Raw genomic sequence first — 24,123 nt, forward strand, 5'->3', positions numbered from 1 at the left:
CGCTACATCGATCAGCACTGGCATTGTCCTGTTGGACTCGGACAGGCTGTGTTGTAGAAAAAAGATGCTCAAACAAAATGTTGACTTTCAAGCTCGTTGGAATAGTACAAACTACTTTTTAGACCCTTACACTAGACTTTTGCACAGTACTTCAGGTACATTTTATTTTTTATTATTTATCTTTACGTGCGATGACATAGTCCCCTACTTTTATTTTGAAATCAAATTATCAGGAAGTGGCGCTTGACATTCGGCATGCGCATATTACCGAGGAAGAAAACCTGCGGAGTTCAACAACCGACGGCTTAAAACTGTAAACATTAAGAGCCTGGCTGACTAATGTCTGTGGTTGGGATGGAACTCTAAGGTAAAACCCGTTTCGTACACTCTTGCTTTTTTCCTACGTAGTTGTCATTGCTTATGGTATCGGTATATACCGCTCACTACTGATTTAATTAATGTTAGCACTACAGTTTATAATATTCAATCCGTGGCTTGTGGGCTGATGCTAAAACAGCATCTCTGACGACCAGAAATAGTCTAAACGCTTTGGATTATTCTTGAATGTCGTTTATAGTTTAAATTTGTTGTCTCTGCTTGTATTAGGTTGTTTTAACGTTTGTATTGTGAAGGGAATTCCTATCTCAGTGCTAGCTGTAGCACTAGCTTTCCCACATATCCTCGGGAAGTTAAGTAGCGTTAAGAAGCTAGTCCCGATTTTCAGTTTTTTGGAACGCATTTAGCCTCGGAAGACGTTACTTCTCCTTTTATCTCCTCTTTGGCTAAGTCACATACTAACACAACTCTTACCACAGCACTGGAAATCATAAATCGCCAACCAGTCTGGTAACTGCTAATGCAGCTATCAGCCAACAATTAGCGTGTCTTAGCTAAGCTACATGTCGAAGAGCTAAAAATAAATAACTCATAGAGAGCTGCCTTGTGTTAATGTAGACCGATGGAGTAATATTGGGGATATTTTTGAAATAAAGCTTACGTTAAAATGAGCCTTCTAAGCCCGCTACTGTCTGGATGAACCCACACAGCGCTTTCCATTTTGGGGTCTTGTTTTCTGACTTCTCTCTGATTGGGTTAATTTAATCTAGTGCAGCAGCAGCTGGCTGAAACACTTGACACCTCAGTGTAACCATATGACAAAAACGAGAAGGAAGAAAGAATGTGTGTGTGAAGGAGGGACTCCAGGTTTTGAATGAGTGACATCAACTGGAAGTAAGGCCAGTTGTTGTTGTTTTGTTGTTGTGTGGGGGTTTTTATTTTAGAGGTTTACTTTTAGACAAAAGGTGCAACCGTTAAACAATGTAATGAATTAGCTTACTTTTTTAGTTAACTGTTATTTACATACATAAAAAAAATCTTGATATTTAACTTCAGCTGTTCAGCTCATTTCTGTCCACTGATCTTCACTAATTACAGTAGGCTTAAGCATTTACTGCTGTCTCTTTCCATCTCGCTGCAATGGTAGCAGTGTGTTTGAAGTTTGAAACAGTGAGAGCTACTTGTAGTATGTTTGGAGATAGATAGCAGTCTGTTAACTCAACAGTTGGTGGAAGCCAGCTTAGCATTCTGTGCCACTCGTGAGACAGAGAGCTGCTGGCAGTGCTGAGATATTTATTTTTATTTACACTATTGATATTTTATTTTTAGAATCAAGTGTGTGATTTTTATGAAATGGATAAGCAGAAGAAAATGAATGAATGAATGCTTGGATGGATTCATTCATATAGGGAAATTTAGAATGGTCATTGATGGTTGACCAGTTAGAACATAATTTTAATGTTAAAATCACTGAGGATAAGAATTTGATCATAATTTGGAGTAAAGTATGATAACTTCTTGGGTAAAACATTGTTTGGCCTAGGTGGACTGTAAAATATTGAAATCATTCCAGGGTCTTCAGAGTTTTCTGGTAAAGCCAAGATGTTCGAATTAAGTTATACTACGCAGTAAAATGGGAATGCATTAAATTAAAAAGAAAAATGACAGCAATCCCCACCAGCCAGGGTTGGTGTAGGTGTGCCTCAGGTAAGAGGAAAAGAGGACTATGATTGCCTATAGAGAGCCATGCTTTAGTGAGTATCAAAAAAGTTATTGGATGTGGAAAAAAACTTAAATTAAGACTGGCAGCAGAGGGGTGATACTGGTTGATATGATGATAAAAGTGTTTGATAGGAAATAATTGATGGAATGGAAGAAGGCTATAAGAATTTGTTATAGTGGAGTGAGATGTGAAGGAAGCGGAAAGACACTGTGAGTCACCAGTTCCTGAACATTTACAGAGAGAAGGCTGCACACACATAGTGTCAGCAAAACGCATACAAAGGTAGGTTTTATTGCAGGATCATAATTTGATAGCAGTAGATTGTTTGGTCTCAGTCTTGCTGACAGAAGTGGTCAATTTGGTAGGTAGGATTGTGGTGTGGAGTAAATCACAGGAAAAAATGATTATTCTGCTGTCACAAGAGGTTGTAATTTTTTCCCATCAGCAGGCAGGAATCACAAATCAGATATAAAAAAATACTAGTTTTTATCTTATATTTGTGGGGGTCAGACTAACTGCAGGAAATGCTGATTTGTGTTGTTTTTCTTCACAGGTTAACTTGAAAGTATAGGACCAAACATTGTTCTTCAGTGCATGGATGCAAAGCCAATGCGCAGGTAAGTGTGGTAGTTTTCTGGGAAGAATGGCAAAAGTATGTGGCTGTTAATTCCAGATTCTTTGGTTACTGTTTACCAATTTTCTTTTTAACGGCAGTATTATATCAGATGTGGTAGTCACGGAAATCCTCAATCAAATTCCTTCAGTGTGAGCGTTAAAGATCCTCTATGGCTCATTGACACCTTGTTATGTCACCACATAAGCTTAAAAGGCAGAAAAATCCCTTCTTTACGGGATCAAAGGGGCTGGTTCAATAGAAGTTCTACCCAGAACTCTCTATAGCACTTGGTGGTACTGACCTTAGCTCTGCTGCTTTGTTGGGCTTTTAAATTTAGGTTTGATGGCCCACTGGAGAAGATAGGTGGTGTCACGATGCAGAGCAGGAGTCTGTGAAACAAGACTGGCTAAAAATAAACTTTTCACAGTAAGGGGAAACACCAGAGCCACTATGCAAAATGAAAAACTGTGTTCATGGAGTCTGTTGTGCATGTTACAGGTGAAACGGGATGGACATTAGGTTATTTTTTTTCTCTTTTGGGTGGGGGAAGAATGATCAACATTAGCATTTTTGTATAATGTAACATAATAGTGTATAAGGGCTGAGGTCCCATCCAGATTATAAACATGAGCTGTTTCATGCATGTGTTGCAGCCATGAACTCGTGCAGTCCAAGCAGAAACCACACAGAATACTGGAAATGTGACTGAGGTGAACTCTTTTCTCTGTTCTGTCTGAGGAAAGAAAATATCCTGACCCGATTTTCCGGAAGTTTAATTGTAAAGGCAGTTTTAGTGTCATTAATGTGAAATGAAACAGCGTAATTCTACATTTGTCATATAAAACTAAAATAGCTGTGTGTAATTGGGTAGGTAGGACCTAATTTAAGACGTTAACACTAAGACAGTATCTAATTATTGTTTTATGCTTTATAGTTAAAAGTTGCCTGTGTTGTGCAACCAGCAGCTTTAAAGGATACTCGTTAGGTCAATTTTCAGGTCCATAATTGTAATCTTTGGCTACTGGAGTAGTTTTGTATGAGTCATTGTTCAAAATGATGCTTATTTATCTTATACTACCTTGGTGTGGCCCCTCAGTTCATCTTCTGTCTGAAATGAGCTATTTTAGCCCTCTAAAGACCACCCACATTTTAAGAGACTTTGATCTGATTGGCTGCCACTTATAAACATAAGGTTTGAACATCAGATCGGTGGGGTGTCGCCAGAGCCAAAGCTAATCGTGTAGGAATGGCGCCTACTCTGACATCATCCAATTACAGGAGTAGAAAAAATTTCCCGAATGTCTCTGATAAGAGTCTGGAGCAGTTTAAATTTAAATCAAAATCTCTATAGGTGCAGCATTTATGTCTCCTCATTTACCCCACTACTTTGACTCCAGTCTTTAAAACGTCACACCTACTTAAGCTTTTTAATTTTGTACTTTTCCTACTGTTACTGTTAGGGCAATTCAAATGACATAATGAAAGGTCAGAATGTTTTGAGTGAAAGCATTAGAGGCTCAGTGTATCATGACCTTTTCTCCTCAGGCCAACAGTTCCTGTGAATGCTGGCTAGATGAAGTTCCTTTTTTAAAAATATCACAGCAGTTTTGTCTTGTTGCTGAGTTGCCCTGGATTACATTGCATTTTATTTTCACATTATTATGTGAAAATATGTCACTCAAAGGATATTTATTTGCTGATTTTTTTTTTTTTAATTTTTTAATTTTTTTTTTTTTTTTGACTAAGATTTGAAACTTTACATTATGTATTAAATACAATCCACAAAACGTCTTTAACAAAGGTCATGTATGTGCAATGATGTCATTTCTCCCATCTGTAATGGTAAGGACACAAAGTGAAGAGGATGCGTTCAGGTGTTAGGAATTCTTGACCAGTACTGGGAACATGAGCTGAAGTAAATCCCAAACCCAAAGTCATCCTGGGATTTAAAAAGATGCAGGGGTACACCAAGTCAACCGACCGGTGTGGATAAGTTTACACTGGCTGAGGCACATGCAGGGTACTGACCTTGCTATATTAGGTTCAGCTGATGGCCATAGACTGACACTGTATTCAGTTCAATTCAATTTTATTTATATACCATGAAATCACAACAACAGTCGCCTCAAGGCGTTTTATATTGTAAGGTAAAGAGCCTACAATAACACAGAGAAAACCCCAACAACCAGACAACCCCCTATGAGCGAGCATTTGACAACAGTGGGTAGAGAAAAACGCCCTTATAACAGGAAGAAACCTCTGTCAGAACTGCTGCGGCTACGATCTAGCCACTTTTTACCGGTATTTTATTGATAATCCTGTACAGAAGCTCAGAGACACACAGACACAAAGGGGGAGGAGTTTCGTTTGTGCAAATAACTTTGCAAAAAAAACCCCAAAACCACTCAACAAAGTCTTGGCTTCATGTTTTGACCTATTCTCCTCCTTTTCATTGTGAACAAAGCCACCCATGGCGCCTTAAGCCTATTGCAGCATAACTAAAGAAGGATTTAAGGTCACCTAATTCAAGCCTAACTGTAATCTTTATCAAAAAGTAAAGTTTTAATCTTGATCCTAAAAGTAGGTGTCCGTATCCCGAATCCAAACTAGGAGCTAGGCCCACAGAAGAGGGGCCTGAAAGCTGAAGGCTCTGCATCACATTCTACTTTTAAATATCCTAGGAACCACAAGTAAGCCTGCAGTTTGAGAGTGAAGTGCTTTTCTTTTTTTTGGAGGGGGGGTGATATGGTGATATGAGGTCCTTGTACATGCAGTGCTGCCGTCTTCTGTTTCAGTCCGTTATTACACTCTTAAATCCTACTACTTATTCCTGCGTCTTTCGGGATCTTGCAAAGCTTTAAACGACAAGTCGACTATTAAATCAGTCGTCGACGATTTTAATAGTTGACGTATTCGTGACTAATCGTGACAGCCCTAGCATGTACTCGGAACACTTTTCTTGTAAAGTAATGCACTATATAACTTAATTACTCCCACGAGAAAGTACTTTGTTACTTATGTGTTTCTCTGCAAAATGTCCTGAAACACCTTGTCTCGCACTTGTCATTTACAAGTATAAACCTATAAGCTACAGTCTCACACACCAACACATCCTAATGAGAACACACATGATCTTTTCCGTAGTATTTAGATATTAATACAATGCAAAGATGAAAATGAGCACAAAGAGACTTTAGAGTGATCACCACAGTGATTGTACTTTAGAAACATGAGTGGTAGAAATGGAGGGCGCAGCCTGACTGCTCATCACTTTTGTTACCTGTTAAAGTTCGTGGTCCGACTGCCTGGCTGGGGTCAGCATTCTCTCAGCATTACCATCACTGTGGGTTCTTGGCTAGCTTATTCTAATTGAAATTAATTTAATGTAACTAAGAGTATATTGATATGTGCTAATGTCAGGGCCACCAGCGCACGTCAGGACGCCACTGGAATGGACATCACCAGCCGCTGTACTCTGGGGGACCCCAACAAGCTCCCTGAAGGGGTCCCCCAGCCTGCACGCATGCCCTACGTCTCAGACAAACACCCGAGGCAGACCCTGGAGGTGATCAACCTGCTGAGAAAACACCGGGAGCTCTGTGACGTGGTGCTGGTGGTGGGTGCCAAGAAGATCTACGCGCACCGTGTGATCCTCTCTGCCTGCAGCCCCTATTTCAGGTATGAGGAGACACTGTGTGATCCCACATCAGGCTAGTTTATTTACAGCTAAATTCCTGGACTCCAGTGATTGCTGTGACACAAAAAAATAATGTCATCTTTCTTTTTCCCGTTCTTCTTCAGGGCCATGTTTACTGGAGAGCTGGCAGAGAGCAGGCAGACGGAAGTGGTTATTCGTGACATTGATGAGAGAGCCATGGAGCTGCTGATTGACTTTGCTTATACATCACAGGTAGGGATGGTAGCATGCTGTTAGAATTAACCGCAGGTGCACATTAAGTTTAAAAAAAAAAAAAAAAAAAAAAAAAAGACAAACTGATGAAACTGCATATTGAATGTAAAAAAAAACCTGTCCAAACAAGTCTATGGCAAAGTTTTCCAAAAGTACGAATCAGGAGAGCAAAACCTTTGCAGGCGGCTTTGTTTCCTGCAGAGTACAGTAAGGTCTATGATTAAAATGAAAAACATGTTTCTTGGCTATAACCTTGACTATAGCAGAACTTTCTCAAAAGATGTGAGGAGACTGACATGGAGCCACAGTTTGAATGCATAAAAACGGAGGAGCTGTGGAGACCACACATTGTGATCAATCAGTTGCTAAAGCTAAAAAACTCAGTGTATCTGATGTCCTGATCTGCACCCTTTCAGGTGACTGTAGAGGAGGGGAATGTCCAGACGCTGCTCCCTGCAGCCTGCCTCCTCCAGCTTGCTGAGATCCAGGAGGCGTGCTGCGAGTTCCTTAAGAGGCAGCTGGATCCATCTAACTGCCTGGGCATCAGGGCCTTTGCTGACACACACTCCTGCCGCGAGCTGCTCCGCATTGCAGATAAGTTCACCCAGCACAATTTTCAGGAGGTAAGAACCCACATACAACTGTTCACGGTCGTTTATAATCGCTGTATAGTGCTACGTGTTACAATGATTCTACATGTTGCTTTAGATTGAATGTGCAAAATTTACATTTAGTATACATACGTTAGTATACATTTAGGATATAGAGATTTCTTTCTGTCGTGCCAAATGCATCTGTTATAAAAATGGTTTACATTTGTAAATGATCTAAAAGTGCCATATCATGGTGTTGTTGGTATAGTAAGGCCATACATTTACGTTCTGTGGTGCGCACAACAAGAAGACAAATGCAGGTAAAGACGACAGTTGGAGCTACTTCAAAGCTTCAGACTTTAGACCAACAAATCACAGTACATAAAATAGAAATCTGTTCCTGCTAAAGGTGAAAGCATCACTTTCTCCACTTCAGGCAAAAACACACTGTCAAGTACAAACGGGCTGTGAAGGTGCAGATACTAACAGCTGGTGATGTGCAACCCAGATGTAACTGCATCAAAAACTATTTTTTCAGATATCAGTGACTTAGTTAACTGGTTTAATAATATATGCTCTTCAATTCAGCATCATGTCGCACTGTTAAAAGTCAGATTCGCCAAAGAAGAGAATGAAGAAAGGCTGAACAGAGACGGAAAAAGACTGCTCTCCATATTCCAAGTCTCTCTCAAATAATCTCTTCAACAGATATTTTGAATATAGTGTCACACTTGTGCACTTGACCCTGCCTGTCAGTCGGTCCCTTTCATCTGGCTGGATTCCAGCCAGCGTCGTCCCTCTACTAAAAAACAAACCTCCTTAGAGCCCACTGATTTAAATACTTATAGGCCAATTTCCAATCTGTTTCTTTTCAAAATCCTTAGGAAAGTTGTTGGTCGTCAACTCATTCGGATTTTAGAGTAAATAATATTTTCTATAAATTCCAATCAGGTTACAGACACAGCACTGAAACAGCGTTATTGAAAATTATTAATGATGTCCTTATGCACTCGGATAAAGGTGAGCAATCCATTTATGTCCTGCTTGACTTATCTGCAGCCTTTGATACTGTTGATAATGCTACTTATTAGCATACTATGAAGCTGGGTTGGGATCACCGGTTCTTCTCCTTAATAGTTTTTTGTTTTTTTTTTCATACTTATCAAACAGATATTTTAGAATTCATATTAATCAATGTATGCTCTAATCTGCACCGCTCGTTTGTGGAGTGCCTAGGCTTCAAGCCTTACACCAATTCTGTTTATTTATTTATTTTTATATGTTACCCCTGGGTCACCTAGTTAATGGTTTTAATGGGATCTCTTACCACTGCTTTGCAGGATGAAACACAGTTATATTTTTCTGTCAAGCCCAACAACCTCAACAGCCTCTCCTGCCTCAAGGAACATTTCTCTGCCGTTACTAATTGGATGTATTCTAATTTCCTCTCTGTTTTGGTAAAACTGAGGTTCTAGTTTTTCTTTTAAGCGAATGCTGAAAACTCATTTTTATAGTTTGGCATTTCCGTAATTCCTTCCCCTTCATTTGTTTGAAACCACACATGCATGTATGATGGAATGAATGTCAAGAAAAGAAGATTACAGGGAGTGCAGAATTATTAGGCAAATGAGTATTTTGTCCACATCATCCTCTTCATACATGTTGTCTTACTCCAAGCTGTATAGGCTGGAAAGCCTACTACCAATTAAGCATATTAGGTGATGTGCATCTCTGTAATGAGAAGGGGTGTGGTCTAATGACATCAACACCCTATATCAGGTGTGCATAATTATTAGGCAACGTCCTTTCCTTTGGCAAAATGGGTCAAAAGAAGGACTTGACAGGCTCAGAAAAGTCAAAAATAGTGAGATATCTTGCAGAGGGATGCAGCAGTCTCAAAATTGCAAAGCTTCTGAAGCGTGATCATCGACCAATCAAGCGTTTCATTCAAAATAGTCAACAGGGTCGCAAGAAGCGTGTGGAAAAACCAAGGTGCAAAATAACTGCCCATGAACTGAGAAAAGTCAAGCGTGCAGCTGCCAAGATGCCACTTGCCACCAGTTTGGCCATATTTCAGAACTGCAACATCACTGGAGTGCCCAAAAGCACAAGGTGTGCAATACTCAGAGACATGGCCAAGGTAAGAAAGGCTGAAAGACGACCACCACTGAACAAGACACACAAGCTGAAACGTCAAGACTGGGCCAAGAAATATCTCAAGACTGGTTTTTCTAAGGTTTTATGGACTGATGAAATGAGAGTGAGTCTTGATGGGCCAGATGGATGGGCCCGTGGCTGGATTGGTAAAGGGCAGAGAGCTCCAGTCCGACTCAGACGCCAGCAAGGTGGAGGTGGAGTACTGGTTTGGGCTGGTATCACCAAAGATGAGCTTGTGGGGCCTTTTCGGGTTGCGGATGGAGTCAAGCTCAACTCCCAGTCCTACTGCCAGTTTCTGGAAGACACCTTCTTCAAGCAGTGGTACAGGAAGAAGTCTGCATCCTTCAAGAAAAACATGATTTTCATGCAGGACAATGCTCCATCACACGCGTCCAAGTACTCCACAGTGTGGCTGGCAAGAAAGGGTATAAAAGAAGAAAAACTAATGACATGGCCACCTTGTTCACCTGATCTGAACCCCATTGAGAACCTGTGGTCCATCATCAAATGTGAGATTTACAAGGAGGGAAAACAGTACACCTCTCTGAACAGTGTCTGGGAGGCTGTGGTTGCTGCTGCACGCAATGTTGATGTTGAACAGATCAAAACACTGACAGGATCCATGGATGGCAGGCTTTTGAGTGTCCTTGCAAAGAAAGGTGGCTATATTGGTCACTGATTTGTTTTTGAATGTCAGAAATGTATATTTGTGAATGTGGAGATGTTATATTGGTTTCACTGGTAAAAATAAATAATTGAAATGGGTATATATTTGTTTTTTAAGTTGCCTAATAATTATGCACAGTAATAGTCACCTGCACACACAGATATCCCCCTAAAATAGCTAAAACTAAAAACTACTTCCAGAAACATTCAGCTTTGATATTAATGAGTTTTTTGGGTTCATTGAGAACATGGTTGTTGTTCAATAATAAAATAATTCCTCAAAAATACAACTTGCCTAATAATTCTGCACTTCCTGTAAAGAAGATTATCACAAGATAACCTTCATATGAGACATGGTTGCTATAAAATTTGATAGATAGATAAATAAATAAATAATTGCCAGATCAGTCATGTGGTTGGAACAGAGTTATAGCCATCTCAAGTTAGTTTAACAAATACAGTGTAGGGAAGTGGCTAGCGGAAGCACATGTGCTACTGTTTTGGATACTGAAGCTATACATACCAGTGCGTAAGGAGTGTGAGCAGATAAAAGATGAAACTAGAAAACAGAAACTGAAGCGCCAGTGGAATTAGCCCAAGGCTTCAAAGACAAGGAAAATACTGAAAAAGATGGTGAAGATATTTTGGCTGTTTAAAGGGCCAACATATCACAGGGCACAAGAGCCTTCAGGCAACCGGTGTTGTGATTTGGTGCTATATAAATAAAATTGAATTTGAAAGTCTGAAAAAGAAGCTGAATAGCATGCACTGCAAACTGTCAATACCATGTTTCCACAAAGGCAACGAACACCACAAATATACCCGCACGGTGCAAAGCATGCATGATGCAAGACCTTACCGTCCTTTGAAAATCGTGGCTTTAAACAGCTGTCATTTAACCTAATTACCAAATCCCTGATCATAAACCTTTCTCTCAGAAGGTACACAAAGTATTGTCCCTTCTAGAGACATATTTGAACAGCTGTGTCATCATCCTTTACTTGATCCAGCTGTCTTGGCTAATTATAGACCAATCTTTTCCCCGTCCTTTTATTTAAAAAAAAAAAAAAAAAAAAAAAAATCTTTATCAGTTATCTGTTTTACAGCTATTCTTTCATCTGCAGAGGAATTTCAGTCGGGTTTCAGATCTCATCACAGTACTAGTGAGGGTCTGTGCTGCTAGACCGCAGTGCAGTATTCAGTACTGTTGACCACAATGTTTTACTACAGTGGTTTGAATCTTATCTTAATAAATAGGGAGTCTTGTTCACACACAAAAGGGTTCTGTGCTAGGGCCATTTCTATACGCAATATTATTGTAAGTTATAGCTTGCATTTTCATTGCTATGCAACGATACCCATCTATCCATGAAACTAGAATACACAAACTTATTAAACTGTAGGATGTCTTAAAGATAAAGAATGACCTTTAATTTCCTGCTAAATTCAGACACTGAGGTTATTGTACTCTTTCCCATTTAAAAAAAAAAAAAAAAAAAAAAAAAATCTTCCGAACGTGGTGTCTAACCATATACTTACTCTAGGTGGCATTACCTTAGTCCACAGTAACACTTTGAGAAAGTGTTACAGCAGTGCTGTAGGTCTCCTTTAAGACTTCTCTCTTAAAGTGAATTTTCTGTTTTCAGTACTGTAAGCCATTATGTTAAAAATTGCACTTTGCTACCTCAAGGCCCAGATTCCTTCCAGTCCATGTTCACGCAATGATTTCAAAGTTGTGCCAACACATTTTACAGAGCAACGACAATGCAGGCATCAACAGGGCAATGATCTTAAGTGGAGAAAGTCAGGATGCTAGCCCAACTAAAATATTGTGAAATGAACTGATGAGAGCTATTCAGTCACCTCACCTCAGTTATTTTTAATGTCATCAGCTAAAAGCCAATTTGTCTTTGGAAAACAAAGAACAGAGAGAAGAAAAGACAGAGCGAGATTATTCCCCGTGACAGGTTTTGCTTTTGTTAGTGTAGAAATGAGATTTCACATCATGCTTTTGTGAGAAAGGTGAATTGCTTTAAAAAGTGTGAATACAATTTATTTGACGTTGATGGTAATGAAAATTGATTTGCTGACTGATGTGCTGAGACCTTTAATAAACAGTGCTCTCTTTGACTGTCTGTTGCACTTCATTTTTGTAGGTAATGGAAAGTGAGGAGTTCATGCTCCTGCCTGCCAACCAGCTCATTGACATAATCTCCAGTGATGAGTTGAACGTGCGGAGTGAGGAGCAGGTTTTCAATGCCGTGATGGCCTGGGTGAAATACAGCATCCAGGAGCGAAGACCTCAGCTACCCCAGGTTTGTCGCTAGAAGCCTGCAGTACATTCAACATCTCCTTTGGTTTAATTCTCTTAGTCCATTTTTCCTTGTTAGTTTAGTTTGAGTGTTTTTCTGATAGTTTGTGAACTACATTTTTAGTTAGTTGTTCTAGTCTGACTAATGTTTCAAGCTTGACTTTTTTTAATTGTATTTGCTCTGCAGGTCCTACAGCATGTCCGCCTGCCACTCCTCAGCCCCAAGTTCCTCGTGGGCACAGTGGGTTCAGATCCACTCATCAAGAGTGACGAGGAGTGCAGGTGAGTGCTGTTTGTAAGGGGAGTAGTGGTAAAAATCCTGCTTGTGCACATATAATCGAGGAAATTGATGCTATTGTGGTTAATATGAAACTGTTTACTTTGGGGTTAATGTTACAGAGACTTGGTGGATGAGGCCAAGAATTACCTGCTGCTACCACAGGAGAGACCGCTAATGCAGGGTCCCAGAACCCGACCCAGGAAACCCATCCGATGTGGAGAGGTCCTTTTTGCAGGTCAGTATCTTAGGCACAGAAATTAAAACCATGATTTCCTAATATTGCATTTTATTTGTTTTTAATTTAAGTCCTTACCAGTCGACTGTTGGTATTTTGTAGGAAAAGCCTGATTTTTATTTTTTACTTTTTCTTCTTTCTTTCTTTCTCTTGCAGTTGGAGGTTGGTGCAGCGGTGACGCTATTTCCAGTGTGGAGCGCTATGATCCGCAGACTAATGAGTGGCGGATGGTAGCTTCAATGAGTAAGCGGCGATGTGGAGTTGGTGTCAGTGTCCTGGATGATCTATTGTATGCAGTGGGAGGTCACGATGGCTCGTCATATCTCAACTCTGTGGAGAGGTCAGCGGCAGTCCCTGAGGCTTTCACTGTAGATATTCACAGCTTTCCAACAGTCTGTTTGTGTGTGTGTCTTATTCTACTATTTACATGATTACCTCCACTTTAGATACGATCCTAAAACCAACCAGTGGAGCAGCGATGTGGCCCCCACCAGTACTTGTCGCACCAGTGTTGGCGTCGCTGTACTTGGAGGATATCTGTATGCAGTGGGAGGGCAGGATGGAGTTTCCTGTCTCAACATAGTTGAAAGGTAGCAGATTTCCTGTACTATACTATTTGGGTTTCCAGTTCCATTGGTGGCTACTAGATAAAAGTTAGTTTAATGCAAAAATGATTCTTTGGAATTAAATGGCCAACCTGGCTGTGTTCAGGTATGATCCCAAGGAGAACAAATGGACTCGTGTCGCATCCATGAGCACCAGGCGACTGGGTGTAGCTGTGGCTGTACTGGGAGGATTTCTATATGCTGTAGGAGGATCTGATGGGACATCTCCATTAAACACAGGTGTGCACTGAATCATGTGTAAGCATGGACTGTATAAAAAAGATGGAGAAATACTAAGTCATCTGCTAACCTTAGCAAGATTTGGTTATCAGGTACCTGCTAATTGGTGCCAAGTAATAGACTAATCTCAAATAGTGGCATTTCACTCACCAAATGAGAGCATAGATTGTCTATACCAAACAGCAAGCAGATGCAGCCCCATATGGCAGCACAAAAATGATCGCTGTAATGTTTAAAAGGGGGGAAATCCATAGGAGTGTAAACAACTTCTTTGTTATTATGCACTTTATTTTAACATTTTAACAGTCCTTGATGGACAAATGTTTGGAAAAGGCTCAAATGGCCACTTCGGGAACTGCAGTTTTTGGCACTTCAGAATTGCCTTCAGTTTTCTCCCTGGAGGTTGTTCAAGTCTTTATGTCTGAAGTATTGCTGCCAGAACAGCTCACAGAGCAGGCGAGCCACATTTAGATAAAGACTGCCACAGGGGCCTGGGTTCTAGTCTGGCTCTGGACATTTCCTGTGTGTCATTCACTGCTCTCTGTTCCCGTCCTCTATAGTGTCAAAAAGGCCTAAAAATAAATATTTTAAATGTCAAAAATACACAGAAACTAAAACAAATGACAAACATGCCTCAGTTTGGATGGGTGTCAAATGTCTTAAATCTTTCTTTCTTTTTTTTTTTTTTCTTTTTCTTTAGTTGAATCGCTATAACAATTTCCAGTGCACAGTGTCACATTTTGACTACTATAATTACTAAACATAACTAGACAGATTTTAGTTGAAAAGCTGAAGATTTAAAAAAAATGCAACATTTTTAAAATACTTAGATTAAAAGAATTTGTTGAATTATATTTGTGTGTAAAAACTGATACTTTATCTGACAAAATGCTGTAACTTATGTCTAAAAGCAGTGTAATAAAAACTGAAACTTTTTCAGTTAAGTTTGACCAACAGGGAGCAGTTTAGGGTTGCAATTTGGGGCTTGAATACAATTACAGAGGCTTGATGATGATGATTATCTTTAATGACCAATAGCTAAGGAGTTACACTTACTCTTATTGGTTAAAGTTAATGGTAAAGCAAACCAAACTGTATGTAAGTGGTGTTTCTTGTTTCCCATTGATAACCACATTTGAACGATGTTCTTAGTTGAACCAATGATTGAAATCTGTCTATATATTTATGCCATTTTCTCCTGTTATTTAATCACCTCATTCTTTCCTCTTCAGTGGAGCGCTACAACCCTCAAGAGAACCGCTGGCACACAGTGTCCCCCATGGGAACCAGAAGAAAGCACCTTGGCTGTGCGGTCTATCAGGACATGATTTACTCTGTGGGAGGTAGAGACGACACCACAGAGCTAAGCAGCGCAGAGCGATACAACCCCAGGACCAATCAATGGTCTCCTGTAGTGGCAATGACGTCCAGACGGAGTGGGGTGAGTGTGTGTTGGAGAGTGATGATGGATGTTTATGTATTTTAATGCACACCTTAAATGATACCATATGTTGTATGAGGCATTGGAGTAACTATGTGTGTCTGTAGGTGGGCTTAGCAGTGGTTAATGGTCAACTGATGGCAGTTGGAGGCTTTGATGGCACGACGTATCTGAAAACTATAGAAGTCTATGACCCTGACGCCAACACGTGGAGGTAAATGGTATTCTAGTAGGATCAGTTCTTTAGTTACTATACATCAAGTACAGCTGTCAAACACTTAGCTATGTGATGTGCGTCTACATGTGTTAAATAAATTCATAGCTGTGACACTGAACACAAATGCTAATCTTAACTCTGGTTGCAGCCACACAGACTCCTGCAGGGAACTTCAAGCTGCATGACGCAGTGAACAGCTGTGATTAGTACATGCAGACATGTGGACAGGGGCTGAGTTTTAGGGAGTGCTTGAGTGGCTTTTTCTTTGTGTTTTCAATGGCAGAGCAAGAATTTTAAATATTGCTCAAATGTGATTATATAATTGTGGGAAGCAAAAATGGTGATGGAGATTACACTTGGATTAATTGTGCAGCCCTGTGTTTGCATTGTTGGCATTCTTTGACTTGTCTCCTCTTTCTAGGTTGTACGGAGGAATGAACTACCGCCGGTTAGGTGGAGGAGTGGGCGTCATTAAAATGACTCACTGTGAATCCCATATTTGGTAATGCCACCACCGCCCCTCTCCTTCCACACACACTTCTCATCAGCTGGCGCTTCTTCTGGCTGACTCTTGTGCCTCCAAAAGAAACATTGTGAACCAGGTGGACATGTGAGAACCATGAGGAGGACGGGGAGATGAGACGACAATAGAAGGACAAACTTTTGAACTTTACTTCACCCCCAACCCTCAAATCAAAGTCATTAACTGACTGACCACGGTCGCCATGAAGTGCACTGAGAGCGGAAGTCTACCAAGTACCATTAAGCTTCTAGTTCAGAGAGGACGAACCTTTTCAAAGTTATTTTCCAAGCGTTGTGGTCTGGATTTAAACCGGTGCTTACCTTTAGTCAAGAAAGCTGCTGGGAGTGAGTGTCCTCTGAAGAAATTTAACAGCAGCCGAAAGCCTTGCTCATCTTCCTTTTGCTTTATATGGCAGCCCCCCCTAAACTGCTGCTGCTGACCACCCACCGCCTTCAGTAAGTTTAAAGAACAGACACCCAGTGGGCAAACATACTTTCTCTTCATTGTGAGATTTCCTGGTGATACAACATTGCATACTGACTGTAAGAGCTCAAACTCCCTCATTCCGTTTGGCATAGGCTTTGAACCGTACAGCTTTCCTCTGGGCCTCATGTGTAGCATTAATCAGTAACAGTCAGGCAGCTTCCTTCTGAAGGCATCTGCATGTTTACTATGGACACACAGAGGAAAACCATATTTTTGGTACTGTAGCTGTTTTTGTTGATTGAGGTCTTTAAAGATTTTATTTGTTTTATTTAGAAGAATGTAATTCACCCCAAGTGGACCGAGACATCAAAAAATCAACCTCGAATGTTACTTCAGCACTTCAAATGATTAGATTTGTGCCATGAAAGGAACTTCTTCTGTTTTTCCCAAAAAGGCTCTCCATCTTGGACTGTATTTTCTGGTTAGAGTCGAGACGAGCTTGTGACAGTTGTCCAGAGTAGAACAAGAACTCGTGCCGTCCAAGATGGTATATTTGGATGAGCTTGTTTTTTGGAAGTTGCCTGGCATCAAAGACTAGAACAGCTGCACAGCTATGGACCAAACTACTGGGTCACCTACCATAATACCCGTAGGAGCTGCTCAGCCATAGAGACCTATGCTATGATCTCCTGGCGCACAATTTTTGTGCCGAGTGTTGGTAACACACCATGTACCTCAGCACCTGGTGACCTCACTCTGTAGCTTGATGTGGTCTAACACTCTGAGGCTGCAGTTCCTAAATGCTTCCAGTTTGGAATAAGACGACTTGCAGTTGATTGTGGAATATCTGGGAGGGAAGAAACATTAAACTGGCTTATTGCAGTGTCATGCTTAAATTCAATAAGCTCTTTAGGAAATGTTTGTGAAGTCAGACTGCATGGCTAGATGCTTGATTTTTACAACTGCAGCACTAGAACTGGAAACGGCTGAATTCAACGTTTAAAAAGTGTGGCTCAATACTTTTGTCCATGCAGTCTATTTGACCAGGAAGTAGGAAAACCAGAAATAGGAATAGCCAAGGCTAGCTGATTAGCAATGGTTGAACATTCGAAATATGAGTAAAGATGTTGCGTACTAGAAATTCAATCACAGATGGCACAGGCAGCCGTTAATGTCTACATGGGGAAAAAAATTACTTGGGAACACTCGATGATGCTTCATCACACTGCCGGCACCAAGAGTCTTTTGCCAAGAATTCCATCTTGTTTGAATTTATTTAAGGTTTAAGAACATGCATACAATTTCAGGAAGTTTCCTTGATTTTGTTCAATGTGCAGTGTAGAAAGAAAGAATTGAAGAGCATTTTAAATTGCACACACAGAATGATGTTGGAGCGCTCTCTGATGCACAGCAAACAGGGTTGCTTGACTGTACTGGACACTGAGCCCACTGATCAAATGTGGACACAGCTGATTGGCGTGTCTGCGTGTCATTACAGTAAAACTCACAGAGAAATCTGTTCTTTTTAGCCATAGCCAGTGCAATTAAAAAAAAAAATAAAATAAAATTAGTTCATTTTAAAAAGAAATCATCATCATATTGAAATATTACAAACATTGGATAGCTTACAGATGGACCTGTTTGTAAGCCATCCAACTGATTCTCTGTGTGACAGCTTTACCACAACTTATGCTGCACCTCGCAGACTCGCATAATGATGTTGTAATTAATTCAAAATCAGAAAGGACTCTGCTTCTGTAGCCATACTGTCCCTAATCACAGAAATCAGGCATCTCTCATGGAAGTGGAGGAGAAAAAAAAAATTGGAGTTCTGTTACCTTCTTTGCAGTCTCTGTTTCAAAACTTCAGAGTTGTGTGAATAGCCTTTTTAAAAATGCAGTAAAACAGGATGGACCACATGAATAGAACTGTTAACTATAAAGTAATTGCTACGTGCGTAGTAGTGTGACAATATATATTTGTTTACAGAGCCATAGGTCCATTTTTGTTCTGCTCTCAGTTCCCACATCCTTGCTTTTGTTCTGTCATCATACAGTGTAACAGCACCGCCTGCTGGTGGACGCTCATAATGCAGCACTTATACAGAAAAGGGTGATACAGATGAGTGGTACATGGTTGTACAACTGATCTCTCACAGAGTTTAAATAGATGGTGAAATTTAGTTTTGAATGAATCTTCTCCGAATTTATTGCACTGTGATTGGTAATGTATTTTAGATTTTATCTTTTCTTTTGTTTCTTAATTATATTTTATAAAGGTGTTTCCAGACATTGGGATGGAAAAAAAGAATCACAGGTCAGCTGGGGAATCATACATTTCAGGCATCGCTGCCTTGATGCTGTGCAGAAGCAGTTTTCTTTTCCCACATGCAACACTACATGTGTCACATGCAGCTCATTACAGCAGCTCTGCACTTTAAACTATGGAATCTGAAACATCCTTTTTTCCTTCTTTTCTTTCTTTTTTTATTTTTTTTATTTTTATTTTATTTTTTTTATTATAAACTAAAATGTCATAAGCGAGCGAGTCACAACCTGAATGTTGGTGTTTTTGTTTTTTTTGTTTTTTGTTTGTTTTTTTTTAATTTATTTACATTTTTTTGGGTAGTTTTTGGATTATGTTCTCTGCTAACACAGGGGAGGATTTCAAGAGGCAGAACTGCTGTCTGTTTGTGTAGTTACTCTTTGCAGAGCTCCACTTTAAAAAAAAAAAATGAATGTTTATGCTTCAGAAATGCTCACTTGAAAAGATGAATCGTTGACCATTTCATTATTTTTTTTATTTTTTTATTTTTTATTTTTTTGGATGTTGAAGAATTGTGACACATACGCAGTTGCTGAACAACAACTGTTTGCCTGCTTCTTGAAGACTCTTCCAAAAACATTTTGCTATTTTCAACTGCCACAGAATTACAAGGAAATGCCACTCAGTTTAAGAGTCCATGCATCTTATTACTTTGGTTGTCATAATTTTGTTGTAAGAAGCATGTTTTATTATTTAAACCACCCAATTTTTCAGCTGTGTGACAGCATGCTTGTTCTAATGAGTGTTAAGTCCTTGATTTATAAACAACTATGATTTTTTTTTTTTTTTTTCAACCTTTTAACGAAGCAGTTATTGATGGAATTATAAGTACACAAGGCAGACCAAACCTCATTTTTGGAAAAGATTTTAGACCAAAGCAAGAGAAATATGGTTCCCAGACTGAGTGGTATTTCTGTCATATGTTCTACTAATGATGCATTGTATTATAATTGTCAGCCAGCCTTCAGTCGGTAGCCTTTTGAGAAGCCTCACCCAAAACGTGGTTGTAATTGCAGATGTTTGTTTTTGTGTATCAGCGAGCTGTCTTAGCTCACCATGTTCACTATGACAACGATTAAACTTTTTCCCGGAAGGGTTTCTCTCTCTCTTTTTCTTTTCCTTTTTTTTTTTTTCTCTGTTAAAAGTGATATAAGTCTAAGTTTAAGTAAGTTTAATTACCCCTCAGCCTCCTTTAGCAATAATGATACTTCAATGTAGCCTGTTTGCAGCTCTGGAGGCCAGGATCACTGAACTGGAGACTCTGCTTTGCACCCTCAAAATAGCCAGGTCCCTGTAGCCTGTGGAGCCGAAGGTAGCGTAGGCCCCCCTATATAGCTGTCCCCCTGCAGACTGTCCTGAGCAGCTGGGGAGACCGGATGGCTGGGTGACAGTGAGGAGGAAATGTAGTTTAAACAGAAGCCTGGTACACCAACCAGTTCATGTGTCTAATTCTGTCTCCCCACTCAGCGACACCCCCCGGCAATCAAACTAATTGGCGATTCTATTCTGAGACATGCAAAGCTACACCACCAAACACGGGTAGTTGTCTTCCAGGGGCCAGAGCAGGCGACATTAGGGAGAATTTAAAACTGTTGGTTAAGCATTTCTAGAAATCTGTCCAAATGTATGATCAACTTATCTCTAATAATAGGCTATGTACCAGAGGCCTTCAAGCTAGCAGTAGTTAAACCGTTACTTAAAAAGCATCTCTAGACCCAGCAGTCTTAGCTAATTTTAGGCCATTTTAGGTCCTGACAGGGACTAGAAAGAGAGAGCAGATTTCTCCTGTTTTGGCTTCCCTTCATTGGCTTCCTGTTAAATCCAGAATTCAAAATCCTGCTCCTCACATACAAGGTCTTAAATAATCAGGCCCCATCTTATCTTAATGACCTTGTAGTACCATATCACCCTATTAGAGCACTTCGCTCTCGCTCTGCAGGCCTACTTGTTGTTCCTAGAGTATTTAAAAGTAGAATGGGAGGCAGAGCCTTCAGTTTTCAGGCCCCTCTTCTGTGGAACCAGCTTCCAGTTTGGATTCGGGAGACAGACACTATCTCTACTTTTAAGATTGGGCTTCAAACTTTCCTTTTTGCTAAAGCATATAGTTAGGGCTGGACCAGGTGACCCTGAATCCTCCCTTAGTTATGCTGCAATAGGTGTAGGCTGCCGGAGATTCCCATGATGCATTGAGTTTTTCCTTTCCAGTCACCTTTCTCACTCACTATGTGTTAATAGTCTCTGCATTGAATCATACTTGTTATTAACCTCTGTCTCTCTTCCACAGCATGTCTTTATCCTGTCTTCCTTCTCTCTCCCCAACTGGTCACAGCAGATGGCCCTGCCCCTCCCTGAGCCTGGTTCTGTTGGAGTTTTTTTTCCTGTTAAAAGGGCGTTCATTGGTGTTCATATGATTGTTGGGGTTTTCTCTAATGCATTATTGTAGGGTCATACTCTACAAACTTATAAATAACAAGATGGTTTTTTTAAAACAATTCAGGCTTAAGGGACTTCCACATTGACTTCTCTTTTCAGACCTAGAAGCTGCGTCCATCTTTTATATCATCTATAATTTAGCCTTTTGCAGGGCACTTATTGAAATACATGGAAAATCAAAATCTCAATCTTAGTGTTATTGGAGCATATTAGAGGACTTTTGTGTGACACATAAAAGAGCCAAGCAGACAACTTCAAAAAAAGAGTACATTTTTAGTCACTATCTGGCAAAATTTGAAGGAAAACTTTAAGAGTGAAATGTAGATCTGAAAACAAGCTATATTAACACAGAAGAAGTAAAAAAAATAGCATAACTACTGGTGATACCCTTTTTTCTTATACCTAATTCATTCAAATCAAAATTGAATACATTACAGATATTGAATTACTAATTGTACTGGTTACACAAGACAACTGGTGCATGTCTAGAATTGGACTTACCATCACTTTCATTAGTTTTTTTTTTTTCAATCAACTTACCACTGTTAGGTTTTTTTTAAGTTATAACCAGAAGCTTAGGATTAGGTATAAAGAAATTTTGGAAGAACACAGAAGTTTGACATGCTCCAGGCCATTACTGATTGGTCAGGTGCTATCCATGTGGTTTCAAAAACAAGACTGGTTTCCCATTAAATTACAGCTCCATATGGTTGCTAATGTCCAAGGTTTCACAGTTGAACCCTGGTCTCTGCTCCGCATCCCTTGCAGTTTAGTTTTGGTGATTCTGATTCTCTTTATTGTTGAGAAGATAAGAGGTAACCACTGAGGATCAAGAACTGGTTAAGGATCAGCAGCCTGCTCTTTGTCTCCCAACTACTGAAAGGATTTTTTTTAATGACAGAAGAGAAGTAAAATGATGTTTAGTCGCAGCAGCACAACAGACGATCGTGTTTCTTTTAACTTTCTTGTTGTTGTAAGAGAAAAGATCAGAGAAGAATTTGCTTTTGTTGTCACAGAAGTTGCTCATATAATGATCTTTTTTATTTCTCTGTTTTTATCCAGGGGTGTGGCTAAAGGTAGTCTGGTGTGGCACTGGCCCCACTGGAGTTCCCATCAAAGCTGTGGTGTCATGTCAATCGGTGTAAATTATGGGTGGAAGAGGGGGATTACACATCCTGTTTTTCTTGGGAAAACAGAGTCTGAGTGGAGTCTGAATCTTCATAGCAAGTGATCTTAACTGTCATGTCACATCTTGTGCCACCTCAAAATTCACTCAGAATGCAGAGGTTTTTTGCCAACACTAACTCAGAACTCACTGCGTCTCCATCTACTTCACTAAAAGCTGAATATTCACTGTATGGTACTGTAGCATGGGTTGTATTCAGTGGTTGAGAGGAGGCAGCAGTCAAAAACCCACGGCCACACTGGTACTGGCTATTCCACAGTGATTGTTCTTTAATAAACACACTCTGCACAAACCTTACAAGGCCCGATTGAACGGCTGCCGTTTTATCATACGAGGCGAGCAGTGTTCATACAACATGTAACGCTACATTGAGTTAGGGAAGTAAAGATATGAGGACCATCTCAGTCCATGTGTCCATATGCAGGCACGTTTCTTCCATACACACCAGAGGGCAGTGGCGCATGCTTGTGACATCACTAAACATTAGGTTGTCTTAAAGAGACACCACTCAATTGCGACTGTTACAGTACGCTGAAGAACACTGTCCACGGCAGAGGCACAGGTACGAGGAGACGTCTGCTGAGAGATCTAAAACAAGCAGCTGTGATGGAATCTGTCAGTACTTGCTCAAGAAGATAGTCTTAATAGGGGGATATGCCAGAAATCAGCCCATCTGCATAAAAATTTAATAAAACTTCATATAATATGCACTGAATGCATTTGAAAAATTGTACTTCAAGTGCCTTACAGTGAGTTGGTTTACTCCCTTTCATTCTTTTGCCCATTAATTTGCAAAATTATACTTAAAAATCATGAAACATGTTTACTGAGGTACCCACACTGTGTTTTGTTAGGGCTATTTTTCTGAATTTTGTATTTTAAAAAATCAATTTTTAATCAATTTTCAAGCAGTTTGATTTGTTAAAAAGCCTCATTTATGGGCAAATTATTGGTTAAATGAAAATGCATTTCATAGAGGTTGCAGTAATATTTTAGTAATGTCATATGACAGAATTTGTGACATATATCTGCCAATCATTAGTGAATTTCTTGTGGTAGCCCTTCCAATAGCTAGTGACTGACTCAGTGGTTCCAACTTTGGACCCAGCAATTATATGGTGTCATGCTGGTGCCTCTATTGTTTACACCTGCACCAGTTCGGGTGTTAAACTGCCTCTGGATTAGACACCCAACACCCTGTGGAAAAGGGTCATATGAGAGGAAATATTGCAAGAATTTCACAGATTATTCACAGGAAAGGGAAGATTAAAGGAAATTGCTTTCCCCTCCAAGCAATCTACACACAGAAACTGCGAGGTAGCTTTATTCTATAGCAGAAGTACTGCTAGACATTTTCATTCGCAGGACAATTAACTTGCTAAAAGTTTATTTGGTGATTGGCTGAAAACACTACATCTGTGTTATTGCTAAATCAGTAATCACTCAAAAAATCATTTTTGTTCCAGGACTAACCACTCACGGAGACACAGCTCAGCTTTTTCACCTGCCAGACTCGAGCCCTCTCTTTGCTGAAACCTGCTAATTTATTTGCAGTGGCCTGGCCTCAGGATGGTCATTACCTCTTGTGCCAGACTCTTTAGTTCTTTAGAGTTTTAAAATGCAACAAAAACACTGGTTTTATTTTAAATGATATATTTCCCAAATGTGGAGTGTTCCCATATGGAAAAGAAATAGTAAAAACTTATATGTGATTACTCATGAAAGTGGCCACTTTCTCATTACTTTCATACATTGTTTTAGTAAGTATCCAAAACATACAAGTTTCATTATATAATTTTTCAAGGGATCTTATATCTGTTTTCACTCTTGTATGCTTTTCATACAAGTTTCACACAAGACAGATACAAACTTTATAAGATTCATATATATCTTTTCCTTT

At 39.8% G+C, this 24,123-nt stretch overlaps 1 protein-coding gene across 2 annotated transcripts; it reads left to right on the forward strand.

Moving 5' to 3' along the window:
• Positions 1-104: 104 nt before the first annotated feature.
• klhl20 (kelch-like family member 20) lies at positions 105-22,846 on the forward strand. Of its 2 annotated transcripts, XR_014916309.1 has the most exons (15): positions 105-367; positions 2,613-2,676; positions 6,096-6,353; positions 6,477-6,585; positions 7,002-7,208; positions 12,158-12,316; positions 12,500-12,594; positions 12,712-12,827; positions 12,984-13,167; positions 13,274-13,417; positions 13,539-13,672; positions 14,905-15,113; positions 15,221-15,327; positions 15,752-16,308; positions 22,100-22,846. XR_014916309.1 is itself a non-coding variant. In XM_085438340.1 (14 exons), the coding sequence occupies exons 2-14, from the start codon at positions 2,654-2,656 to the stop codon at positions 15,834-15,836; spliced, it is 1,830 nt and encodes a 609-aa protein (XP_085294466.1). In that variant the 5' UTR covers positions 105-367; positions 2,613-2,653; the 3' UTR covers positions 15,837-16,345. The 2 variants fall into 2 exon arrangements, 1 of the variants encoding a protein (XP_085294466.1); XM_085438340.1 differs by lacking the exon at positions 22,100-22,846 and having other exon boundaries at positions 15,752-16,345.
• The last annotated feature ends 1,277 nt before the right edge of the window (positions 22,847-24,123 follow it).

Source organism: Copadichromis virginalis, linkage group LG18 (genome assembly GCF_057382275.1).
Source record: "Copadichromis virginalis isolate Kocher_CV1m ecotype Utaka linkage group LG18, C_Virginalis_male_GT1.1, whole genome shotgun sequence".
Taxonomy (NCBI): Eukaryota; Metazoa; Chordata; class Actinopteri; order Cichliformes; family Cichlidae; genus Copadichromis; species Copadichromis virginalis.

Coding starts and splice junctions, on each gene's coding strand:
- klhl20 (XM_085438340.1), top strand. CDS start 2,654: ATGGATGCAAAGCCAATGCGCAG. Junction 6,354..6,476: donor GCCTGCAGCCCCTATTTCAG/GTATGAGGAGAC, acceptor GTTCTTCTTCAG/GGCCATGTTTACTGGAGAGC. Junction 13,673..14,904: donor GACATCTCCATTAAACACAG/GTGTGCACTGAA, acceptor TTTCCTCTTCAG/TGGAGCGCTACAACCCTCAA.